Here is a 12,674-nt window from a genome sequence, read left to right as displayed (position 1 = left end):
AGATAACAGATAAGACACCATTTGTATTCTACAGGGTTTACCTGTTAGCTGCTATATAACCTGTGCCTTTTCTTCTTTTGAATGGCTGCCCCCATGGCTACACACCAGGGTTTATATAAACTCTAATAATGTTTCTGAAGCAAACACAAAACTTTTACCAGTGCAGGGCAGCAGTACATTATAGTTTAATTTCTTTAACATTTATACATTTTTTGTTGTTACTGTTCCTTTAAATTTGCACAAATTTAAAGGAATGCAGAGAGACAGGATTTGGGGTGATTTTAAAAGAGTGAGCTCTAATACATCGTCTAGGAAAAAGAAGCACCCCCCAAAGGCTGCATTAGACCCAACCATCATTTAAATCATACTCCTGGCTTCTACATGAAGAAAGACAGATACTGAGAGGGTGAAGATAAACTTGATTATTTTGGAAACAGGTCAGAATAATTCATTGATTATAATTAGAAAATTTCTTATTTCATTGCAATGAAGCTTATATGAAATTTTCATTTTTGAGATAGTTGCCCCAGAATCTATATTTCCAACAAGAGTGACTAGGTGTTGTTATACAGCAACATCTGGAGAGCCGCAGGTTGCCAACCAACTACTGAAGTCTCCAGGCCAGCAGGATACTGAAAAGGATACAAAGCTTAGAACACTTCCTGGAAATCTGTATCAAAACAAAGAGGGGCAATTCTTTGGCAAAGCAAATGCACCATGTTTCCTTTTTTAAAAATACAGTGACAAAAGCAGAGGTGTTATACCCTTAGGAGGAAGTTTCATTTGAATCTTTATAAATACAATTAGGCAGCTGTTTCTTAAAACAAATAGATACAGTGATAGTGACAGCTGAAATGTAGGTGTTTTTCCAAACCCTACTTTCTCTCTACCCTCTGCTGCTGTTATGGAAGGAGATGTAAACCCACAAATAAAATATTGACTAATGGAAGAATTCATTCCACCATTCATTAGTAAAGAGTTTTTATGTAAAGGAACAGTAGCACCAAAAAAATGAAAGTGTTTTAAAGGAGACATATCCTATAAAAAATTATGAATGTACCAGTGAATTATACTCCTCTAGAGTTAGAAGGATTGTGCTTAAAAATGTTGTGTTTCAGACTGATTTATTGAGAAATTCCACAAAAACCCCACTAGTCCCGCCCATCTGTTCCACTTCCTGCTGGCTGAATTCTCTGGATGAGCTGGGGAGCCGCCAGCCCTCCGTACACTGCACTGTAGGATAGGAACCAATCAGCAGCTAGGCTGACCTGATAAGGAACTGAAGCCTGTCTTTGCTTGTGTGACTGCAGGGCTGTGATTGGCTCTCCCCCTCCTACTGTGCTTCTGGCAGGGACTGTTAGGACACGCCCACCCCTTATTTCACACTGGACAGAGAAGTGATATGATCTATAAGGAGCTCCAATAAAGGGGCCATTTTTACAGAGAGGATTAATTTTTAGCACACAGTGAAACCAGCACCATATATTATTCATAATTGCCAGCAAAAATAGCGTTTTTACCATTTATCCAATATGTCTCCTTTAAAGTAATTAAAATATAATGTACTGTTGCCCTGCACTGGTAAAACTGGTGTTTTTGCTACAGAAATGCTACTATAGTTTATATAAATAAGCTGATGTGTAGCCATGGGGGCAGCCATTCAAGCTGGAAAAAAGGAGAAAAAGAACAGGTTACATAGCAGATAAATTCTGTAGAATATACAGTTGGTTTATCTGTTATGTAACCTGTGCCTTTTCTTATTTGAATGGCTGCTTTGTTTATATAAACTATAGTAGATTTCTAAAGGCAAACACACCAGTTGTTCCAGTGCAGGGCAACAGTGTATTCTAATGTAATTTCTATTATACACTTTCATTTTTTGGTGTTACTGTTCTTTTAAAGTAGTGCTTGGCTATGCCTGCATTGCTGGTTCTGACTGGTCCAATTGCCATTGTAGACTCAGGAAGGAATTGTTATCCCCTCTGAGGCAAATTGGAGAGGCTTCAGAAGGGATTTGTTTGCCTTCCTTTGGATCAAGTAGCAGTTAGGAAAATTTTAGACATAAATGTTTGACCTCGATGGCAGTGCTGGATTTAAACTGCAGATGCCACCACTTCCTCCCCTGCCCTCTCCCGGCGCCAAACACGTCACATACGTAGTTTTCTTTTTCTTGTGTTCGGAGCAGTAGGGATTGGCACACGGTTGCTTTAATGAGCTATCAAATCTCCCGTGTGTCCCCAGTACTTTGGACCGAATTCGGATGTGGCTGAGTGGCATACTGCCCTAGGCCCAGGCCTTTGTGGCCTTTCCACAAATCCAAGCCTGTTACTATGTTACTTTGAAAAAATGTAGCAGAAGTAATTTATGTCCAGCCAAGCCTCCATTTTCAGAAGTGTCTTACATGCTTCTTCACAGGTCTGTTAATCAGCTTGCTTCTGCTACATCATTTCTATGCCACAATCAGCAGTGCACAGTAGAGTCCTGCATCATGTCGGGTACCCGCGGGATACCTGCAAAGCGGTTGGGAATCTACTGTCCCCACTGTACATGTAACCCACAGGTACCCGACCCACTGCAGTGGAGTGGCGATTTAGGGGATTACGAAATAAAATCTACTTTGTGAAAGGTAGAAATGATAGGCGTGTGATGTCACTTCAAGTTTATGTTATGTCACTTATGGTCAGCACGATGCTTAGGGTATGTGGATACAGGATGGGGAAAAACCAAATTGTGCAGGTCTCTAGTGCAGAGAATAGAAAGGGGCAGACAGATAATGTTTTCAGTAGCAATCACCATCTACTGTAGCTGTTAGTCGTACCCAGCTGGCTATATGGAAATCCATTTGCATGTGATTTCCTTGCTGCTCCCTAGAAGTGAATGAGGTTACTATTCATTGTTCTGCACAAAATATTCTTGCTGCCTACTCCAGCTACCTCCAACATGGTCAGACAGATTGCATGGTATGCTTAGATCTGCTGGAATGTTGGCATGCTAAGATGTGATATTAAGTTTACTTGGTAATTGTCATTCATTCTAGCTACAAATATTAGGGCATATTATATATTTCATAGAAAATTGTGGTCCAGAACATCTGCTTGTCTCGGTTTTGTCTATGGCCCCAGATCCAGACCAAGCATGGGAAATTTAAGTTATGAATAATGCAGTTAAAACAAAAAGTGATACTCTTGTCTAATAAAAAAAATATAGTTAGCACCAAAAGTAGAAGATTATGGCAACCTTCCCAGACTGCACCAATGTGGTTCCCCCAAACAGCCTCATTATGTCATGCTGCTTAAAGGACAAACAAAGTGTTAATCATTAGGGCCCCCCCCTTCATAAATAACATTTTAATTGGAATAGCACATAACTATCATCCTTAACTTTAGATCCAAGGCCAGCACTCCTCTTTTCTGAAAACTTCAGATTGGCGGTTACAATTACTTTGAACATTGTGCACCAAATTTTTACTGTAGTTTCAGTGATGCCTTTTACTGTTTGAAATGCATATGTGTAGTGACGATAAAATTCAGGCTATTCTACTGTAAATGTCTGTGGTCCTTGATAGTGCAGGGGATTTCTGGGACTAGAGAAAAGGATGTGCGGTGCTGACCTCAGTGGAATTGTTCCCTGGGCCAGTGCCTGGGCCTTGTTTTGGACGATATTTGGTGCGTGTATGGCGGCTCGACAAGACGACTGATATTGCAAAGGCTGCGGATATTGGTTAGCTCACCGGTCGGGCAGGTTAAAAGATTTTGATTGGGCGCCTTCAACATTTAGGGCTAAATCGGCAGGTGGACGTGGATTCTACCTCCATATCTGACTATTTAGCACTGAACGTCAATGGAGGGTGGGAACAATTTTTCCTGCAACCAATGGTCGCACGAAAGATCGATATTGCTACGTGTATGGCCACCTTAAGGGTAGCAATTATATTTACTGGTAAAATGCCTAAGAAATTGAAAATTAAATAATAGTTTACTTGTCCTTTGATCTTCTTTTGGAAGTCATCACCAAAGCTAAGTATGTGCAGCTGAAGCCAGGTGCAAAGTGGCATGCACAATGACCATTTCCAAAAGAATATTTAGTAGGGCAAAATGGTGCCAGCCAATTAAATCTGCTTTTTGGAAGGGGGAAGGGGGAAGAACGCTGTGGTGCAGTTTGGTAGGTGTTACATAAGTACATGGGTTTCATTCGCTTTTACATGAATTTTGATCTATACTGACATAATATACTTAACAAACTTAACTTTACATAAAAATAACTTGACAAAAATAACATCTACATCACCAAGTCTGTGTGTTCTCCACTTGTGCAGCTAATAAAATGTTAGGGCTCCATTCCTACCTTGCACTTGTGAGTTACTATGAGGTTAGGTACCTGCCTTAATTCTCCTGCACCATTTACAGCTAGTTTGTTGCTTACTAACACAATCAGCGCAGGTCTCAGCAGATGCCAGTAGTTGCATTTGCCTTCAGCTGTATAGGACAAGATGGAACAGGGAGCAAACTTAACACAGGCAAAACTATTCAAATTATTTTTTGCTTAATTTCCATTTCACATAAAGTTACAGTATATTATTTGCTGCTGCCAAATTACCAAAATATTGTACTGTTGAAGTGCTGAAGTAAACATATCTGGAGTATTCTTAGTGGTCCTCAGAAGGACTTTATCTTTGGAAAACCTGCTGAGTTGTACAATAGCTCAAAGTTGCATTCAGGCTTCAGTTGAACATGGTGGGTACTATTGCAGTTTGAGTGTACTTCTGATGGGGGCTAAAAGATTAGGCATTAGGTTTTTCTCTATTATAACCTAATGGACAGAGGAATTATCATCCTTTTAGTGTGTTCAGCTGGAATCTGTATTTACAAGGGTAAAATATTTTAGCATTTGTAACCCCAGATTTCACCATTGTAACCCCAGATTTCACAGCATGTGGGCTCTGCTGTTTAGTTGCTTTGATACAGAGAGTATGACTGAGCCCACACTAAAGGTGGTCATATACTGTAAGATCCGCTCAGATATTCTCCCGATATGCCCATCTACGGGTGGGCGATATCAAGCTAATTTGATAATTAAAATGGCGGGCATAGGCGCCGCCATTTCAGGGACCACAATAACGCACAGATGTGGTCCCCAATCTGATGGAAAAAGCAAACCTGCCCGATCGAGATCTGGGCAATTTCAGGCCAGATGTTGGTCAGGAAGGCCTGTCGTTGGTGTCCATACATGGGCAGATAAGCTGCTGAATATCAACAGCTGAAATCAGCCAGTGTATGGCCACCTTAAGGCTTCTGTGTAGCAGAAGATATGACCAGAGCCACAGACAGTGCCTTGTGTGTGCCCTCTAGGGCCCAAGCAAAAACACCCCTGCAAAAGGAGCAACACTGACAGGCATTGCAAAGAGTGCTATTAAAATATATGTCCACAGGTGGTGTTATCTGTGCCTCTGGAGACACTGACAGACTATGCTACAGAATGCAGAGCAATCACTGACAAGAGCTATGGGTGTATCGTTGAAGATGCTGTCTTCAATCCTATTACAAGCAAACAGTTCTAGCCATGACTGTTAGTACTGCTATCAGTTTAATACACCATTTATATAGTGAATAATGTACCCCCTACTGGAACATAGAAGGATATTATAAGTCACCAGTAATGACAATATAAATGCACAAGGCATAAGGCCAAATGATTTTATACAAGTCATGGAACTCCAAGGTAACTTCTTATGTCCTCATATTTTACAACATGGGCTGCATTATTTATTAAAATACACAAGTTTAATTGAATTATGTGACACAAATACATCACTAAACACCAATGTCCATACCTAGTGCATTCTTACCTTCCAATTTGTGCCTGTATGTTACCCAGCCACTTAGTCTGTAAGTTCTACGGGGCAGGGACCTCCTTCCTACTGTGTCTCATACCACATGGCACTTATTTCCTGTGTATCTATATTTATTTATTGTATTTATTATAACACTCATTCTCCCTGTGTGTAATTTTGTATATTGTAAGATTGTACAGAGCTGCGTACCCTTGTGGTACTTTATAAATAAAGTTATACATACATACTAGGGATGCACCAAACCCACTTTTTTGGGTTTGGCCGAACCCCCGAACCCACTCTGACGGATTCTGCCGAATCTGAATTTGCATATGCTATTTAGGATTGGAAAGGGTCAAAAGCTGGCAGGTGCGTAGTGAAATTTTTTTCCCCCTACCATTTAACCCTTTTGGAATGCTAATTAGCATATGCAAATTTGCATATGTTAATTTATGCTAAATAGGATTCCGATTCGGCTGGGACTGTGGATTTGGCCGAAACCGAATCCATCAAAAAAGGCTGGATTCGGCCTGAATCCTGAACTGAATCCGGGATTCAATGCATCCCTAATACATACATACATACAGTTATAACAATGACATCACTAAGTGCCATTTATAAGCATATTATTTACAGGATATTGAAAGCTTTTGTGTATTATATATAATTTATAAAAACATATATGCACATAGAAGTGTTATAATGCAAACAACATTGCAGTTATTAATGATGTGTGCACAGGTCTTCTGTAAGAACTTGACTAGGCATCCACCCTAGAAGAAGAAAAAAGCAGAGCGGATTGGAGGTCGGCCTGAAAAACAAGAAAGGGGATGTTTTCCACGCCGACCTCCGACCTTGCCATAGTTTTTAATTCAGGCACGCAGAGGAGCGTAGGCAAGCTGATCTGCTTCAGGGCTGAAAGAAGCAGATATACGCTTTGTGTAGGACTGAAAAATGAAGAAAATTTACTCAAAAAAACCTATAAGGCATTTATTTGCAAGGCACTATAGCTATGCTTATTTTAACTGTGCTTCATACCCTTCCATCATACTCCCCTTCACACAAACTATATTCAGCTTTTATATACTATTATCCCAGTTGCATCATACCAAATACATACATGGTTCAATTGCCATGCACATTCTCATGTCAAATCTTGACTAAAAATATATTTATTGAAGGGCATCCTTAAATATAATGGATATATGTCAGTTAAATCAAAATAAACATTGGCTTTGTTTACACTTTATTTCACACTCACATCTTATCCACTCAACATCCATCAGCAGTTAGACAATTAGGTAGACATACCTGTGCTATGCAGGATTTTTAGAAGTAGTTGGAAAGAGAACGTGCCTCTTAATAGATCTAAAGAACCAAATGCCCAGAATAATGGAATAATAATAATATTTGAATATGACATCAACAACAGTAGGGGCCCCATTTACTAAGGTTTGTATTTTTTCATTTTGATGAATCATGGTTTTTAACCCTAAAAATTATGGATTTTACTAATTACATGAAAACTCGAGAAATTTGTGATTTATTAAGCAAAAAAAAAAAAACACAAGAAAGGACAAAACTATGCCATCTAAAAGCTGTTTAAGTCATGTAACAGTCAATGGGAGCTGCCCTAGCCAAATTGTAACAGTCTTTATGTAAGAGTTTGCTGCAATTAAATGCCTGGACTGTTCTCTAAACTGCTGGCGCATTTACCATCTCAGCCACTGGAGGTCAGCCAGTTTGTGCAGTCCTTTTTGGTTTTCTTATTGTACATGTTTTTTTTGTTATTGTACCTGTATTCTTGCCTTCTGCTCCCTTTCTCCGCCCATCTAGTTATCTCCATGTGCAGTACATTAATCAATTTAGATCTTTTATAAGCCTGCCCCTGGACATTGCTCTTTGCCTGATCATTAAACTGTTAGCCATGATCTTGTCCTCCTGTGTTCTGTGATTCCTTATACCTGAGATTCCATCTGGTTCCTAGTCCCTGAGTCTCCACCTGGTTCCTTATCCCCTGCCTTATTCCTGAGTTCCAGTGCCCTTTCTAGCCCTGTTCTGCTGATCTCCTGGTTTTGACCTTCAGCCTGTTCCTGTACCTTTGATCCGATACTGCACTTTGTTTGACTGCTGCCTGCCCCGACTTCTGACCCGCTACTAGACTTTTTTCATTTGTAAGTGCATGAAAATTCATTTGAAAACAAAACTTTTTGTTTATGTTTCACATTCTAATTTGTTTGTGCTTTTTATATTCTGATCTTTTAATAAACCACATTGGTGGTTTAAATGGAAATGAGTTTGTGGCTTCAAAAAATTGTAAAACAACTAAAATCAGAATGTTGATAAATGGTGTAATCCTACACTAGGGGTGACCTAACTACCAGTGGGGCATTGTTTGATATCATCAGTAGTCATGTAGTTAATAAAATACTCTATGCTTAGTCTTCTAAAGGTGGTCATACACAGGCTGAACCATGACAGTACCTAGCCTTTCTCCTGTTCTAATCCTTCAGGTAGACAACTGGAATAATAGAACAGCAGTAAATGAGGAGCTGTGTCTCCTCTTCAATTTCTTATCTGCTGATACACCATGAACTGGCTGACATGGTGTACTAGTAGATGAGATTTTTAAGCGTGCCCAAATGATTTTATCCATAGTACAGAAATATTGGATAGGATCATTGGCCAACTGTGAGCATTTTCAGTAAGTTTATGTCCAACTTCAGTTGTCTCTGTAGCCTTCACACAGAGATAACATGAAGCAATATCTACCTAGGGATTGCCCAGTACTAAGTACAATTTATAAAGAACATTTTTGATTATTTTAGATTTTTTTTTTAAAGGTTTCCAGACATTTGTGAGTTGCTTCCAGGAGTTTTTAATCCCCTAAAACCAGAATACAATATTGCAATACAATATTCATAACTTACAAGGTGATTTCCTTTTTGTGCTAAATTAAAAATGACTTACAGATATTTAAAACATATTTGAAATTAAATACTAAGGAAATAAAATTATATATATAAAAAAACAGCTTCTAAAAGGAAAATGTGATTTATACATAAGTGGGATTAATTGGCTATAAATGCCCTCCCAATAGACAGTTAAGTGTGATGGCTTAGCTTAATAGTTACTTATTTGCATCAATAAATAAGTGTGAAAAAGTTTCATTATAGAGAATTCAGAAGCCTATGTGATATGGCAGCTTCCACTCATATATATATGTGCAAATACACAGAAGGAATGTTCTGTGCACACAGTAATGGGTTTATGCCCATTCATATAAAAGCAAGGGTTAACTCTAAATAATGTATTTTGCCCTTTAATGCTACTAGTTGTTTGGGAACCATATCAAGCAATGATTACTGTACATCCCAGATTTCACAGAGAAGTGGTGTAAATTTGTGATCATTCACTCTCCAAGACATGAGCATGTCAGCATGGTGGTGGCTGAATGTCCTTAACTCTGTTAGACGTCCCAGGAGGCGAGCAAAGTGCTGAGGGTTGTCAGGATGGCAGCGCTTGCAGATCTTCTCCAAAATATGTAGAAATGTTTCTTGGAGTTTTTCTACAGACTCTTTGTCTTTGAGATACTGACGATCTGAATAAAGCAAACACATTATAAGACAAACCTAGATTTAAGAACTGATTTCTAAAAAAAAATAGCTTCCCCTGTAGGATCATCAGGGGTGTTGCTACAGAGGAAGCAGACCCATATTGGTAATAATGATCAACCTCAGGACATTTTGGGAGCCCTTAAATGGATTTGCCTTGGGCCCTCTGATGATTGACCCTATAATTTGCAAAGCCAATCTCTAAAAAGGGATAAAGTTCCTTTTTAAAACTGCCGGAGTAATTGGTTTAATTTGCATCAAGTTTTACTCCATAGTCTTTAGATGTCAAATGGAATGAAGAAAAAGGATCTTAGAAAGGCAGTTATGGACAGTTTAGAGATTTACAATGTAGCTATGAATAAATTCTGTTTTCATGGTATAGGCAGAACGTGAGTACCATTACATTATAACTTGTGATACAGAGGAAGCTTACTGCTCTTTAAAGGGGTAGTTCACCTTTAAATTAACTGTCTACTTTATAATGTAGACAGTAACATTCTGAGACAAAATTAGACAATTATTTCAGCAGCTATCTGCTTGATAGAGTGTTATTTACCCTAGTAACCAGACAGTGGTTTGAATGAGAGACTGTAATATGAATAGCAGGGGGTCTAAATAGGAAGATAAGTAATACAAATTAACACTAACAACTAAATTGTAGCCTCACAGAGCAATGGTTCTTGGCTGCTAGGATCACTTACCCTTTTTAAAAGCTGGAGGCAGAAGAGGAATGAAAATAATTGCTAGATTTAGGACATTCTATAACACACTAAGGGGCACATTTACTAACCCACGAACGGGCCGAATGCGTCCGATTGCATTTTTTTCGTAATGATCGGTATTTTGCGATTTTTTCGGAAAATTATCGCGACTTTTTCGTTACCAATACGATTTTTGCGAAAAAACGCGACTTTTTCGTAGCCATTCCGAAAGTTGCGATTTTTTCGTAGCGTTAAAACTTGCGCAAAAAGTTGCGCTTTTTTCGTAGCGTTAAAACGTAAAAAGCGCAACGTTTTGCGCAAGTTTTAACACTACGAAAAAATCGCAACTTTTTGCGCAAGTTTTAACGCTACGAAAAAATCGCAACTTTCGGAATGGCTACGAAAATCTCGCGTTTTTTCGCGCAAATCGTATTGGTAACGAAAAAGTCGCGATAATTTCCGAAAAGTCGTAAAGGCGCCGAAAAAAATCGCAAAAAATACGAAAAAGTCGCAAAATGTTCGTTTTCCAATCGGAATTTTTCCAATTCGGTCGGAATTCGTGTCTTAGTAAATCAGCCCCTAAAAGTTACAAGAGTTACAAATAGTTTTACATGTAATGATCAATTTTCTGTACTGGAATGATTCATTTAAATATAAAAAATAATTGTGCATCAGGGATTAAGGGTGTAAATACAGAGTGCTTTAGCTGAGCAGCACTTTATATTAACTTTTGGTTTAAGTGCATGGGTTTGATTGCTCAAGGCAGGTTTTGGGTTTTCACTTGCACCCTCCCATGTTTCCAGTAACAGCTCAGTAAGCAAGGTTATCAACCTGCTAAACCAGTGTTTCTTAATTTGTCCACAGGAGACTTAAATCCATGAAGCCAAAAAAAGGGGATAGAATAAGTTTTTTTATCTATATATTCTGTTATAGGAAGGGACCTTCATTATAGGCTATGATCATGAGGAGCCACTATAAAAAAAAATGGGGCTTTTTTGTGTCCTGACCCATTGGTTTCTGCTCTAGACTTTTAAAATTTAATATATAAATTGATGCATAAATTTCTTATCAGCATCACAAAAATACTAACCAGTTTGTCAGTTACCATGTGGCAGGCTTTAGTAATGCTCAGGGCTGATGCTGCATGTAGAGCAGTATAAAAACATATTTTTTATAGCAGTTTTAGAAAGTATGCCACTTAGCTTACACAACTGCTACTAGAAAATAAAAAAAAATGGGCAGGGAAAGTGGGAATTAAAGTAATTTAAATTATAGAAAAACTAAAAGAAAGAAAATAGAAAGCAACTGATGAAAGTCTAAGCCTATTAAAACTAAATCAATTTAAATAAATTAAATATCTAAATTCAGTATCTAATGAGTGTGCCATGTTCAATTTGGGCTCATCAGATGAAAGCCGAAACTATTTTATGCCTATTATATGGCACCTTGCTGTCTTGGGTTATATTACTGAAATATAGGCCCAGTGAGGGCTGTGGGCATACCAGAAATTTGGATTTCCTGGCCTGTTTAGATTCTGTCACTGTATTTGTACTTATTAGTTATTATGGCCCATGTCTGCCAACTTGACAGTCCTCAGTAGGCATTTGTGACCCACAGGAGTTGTTGATCACTCGTAAAAAATATCTTAAAATTCTTTATATTGCTCTTGACTTAAAAAACACTTGTGCAGCCAGTGATTGCACCCATAAACTGTGTCTGTAACCTGGCTGTGTCCCCTAGCATTGTACCCCTGTACTCCATGATTTCAGCCCTGAGAATAAATACCTGGTGTTAAAATAACCACTGCTGTTAGTAGTGCATATTCCTCTTCTACCATCTTGAGCTCCCCAACACTCTTGTAAAAATGAAACATTGGGTTTATGTAGTCATGCGATATCCCTAAAAGAGATGAAAAAAAAGTCAGTATGTATCATTTCTATATTAAATGGATACACTGTAACCCTATTCTCTTTATATCATATTTTATAAAAGGTAGTTTATAAATGTAATCGCTTCTGAAAGCAGTATCTGTCAGTTCTAAAAGAGAGCAGCCATTGGTCATCGAAATAATTGCATGTCATAATTTTACTTTTTCAAACACATTTCTGTCGCTGCTTCAACATACTTTAAAATATTTCACTTCCCTGAAACTTTATGAAATTTGTTAGCTTAAACATGGATGAAACACAATAAAAGAACCCTGATAGCTGAAAATCAAACAACAAACTGAGAAATGACATTGTTCATCTCTAGAGGGAGCCATTAACAAACAGGACTGGGAGACTCACTTCTGTGCTGTAATTTGTTCTCTTTTAATAAACTGGATTGTATCTTATTCAAAATAGTGTTATTTTTGTACTTGAGAAAATTGATACCAGCATTTTTTATTTTTATTCAATATAAAAAAAACTGAATAATTCTGACTAAATGTGATTGAGCATTTTTGTTTTGCCATGATTTTCTTGAGTCATGGCAAAATCACAACTCAGATATTAAAGGGGTTGTTCACCTTTAAATTATATTTAGTAT

General features: G+C 38.1%; 1 protein-coding gene across 2 annotated transcripts in view; it reads right to left on the bottom strand.

The window, feature by feature from the left end:
* Positions 1-6,979: 6,979 nt before the first annotated feature.
* The window catches only part of nr1h4 (nuclear receptor subfamily 1 group H member 4), a 43,723-nt gene continuing 38,028 nt past the window's right edge, over positions 6,980-12,674 (bottom strand). For both annotated transcript variants that reach the window (XM_002936845.5, XM_031898855.1), the window contains 2 exons: positions 11,931-12,044; positions 6,980-9,431 (listed from right to left, as the gene is read on the bottom strand). In XM_002936845.5, the coding sequence (XP_002936891.3) occupies positions 9,193-9,431; positions 11,931-12,044 (353 nt within the window). In that variant the 3' untranslated portion in view covers positions 6,980-9,192. The remainder of the gene's footprint in view (positions 9,432-11,930; positions 12,045-12,674) is intronic.

The sequence above is a fragment of the Xenopus tropicalis genome, chromosome 3, assembly GCF_000004195.4.
Source record: "Xenopus tropicalis strain Nigerian chromosome 3, UCB_Xtro_10.0, whole genome shotgun sequence".
NCBI classification, from domain to species: Eukaryota; Metazoa; Chordata; class Amphibia; order Anura; family Pipidae; genus Xenopus; species Xenopus tropicalis.
The sequence above is the reverse complement of the archived record's forward strand: the minus strand, read 5'-3'. Positions and strand labels throughout refer to the sequence as shown.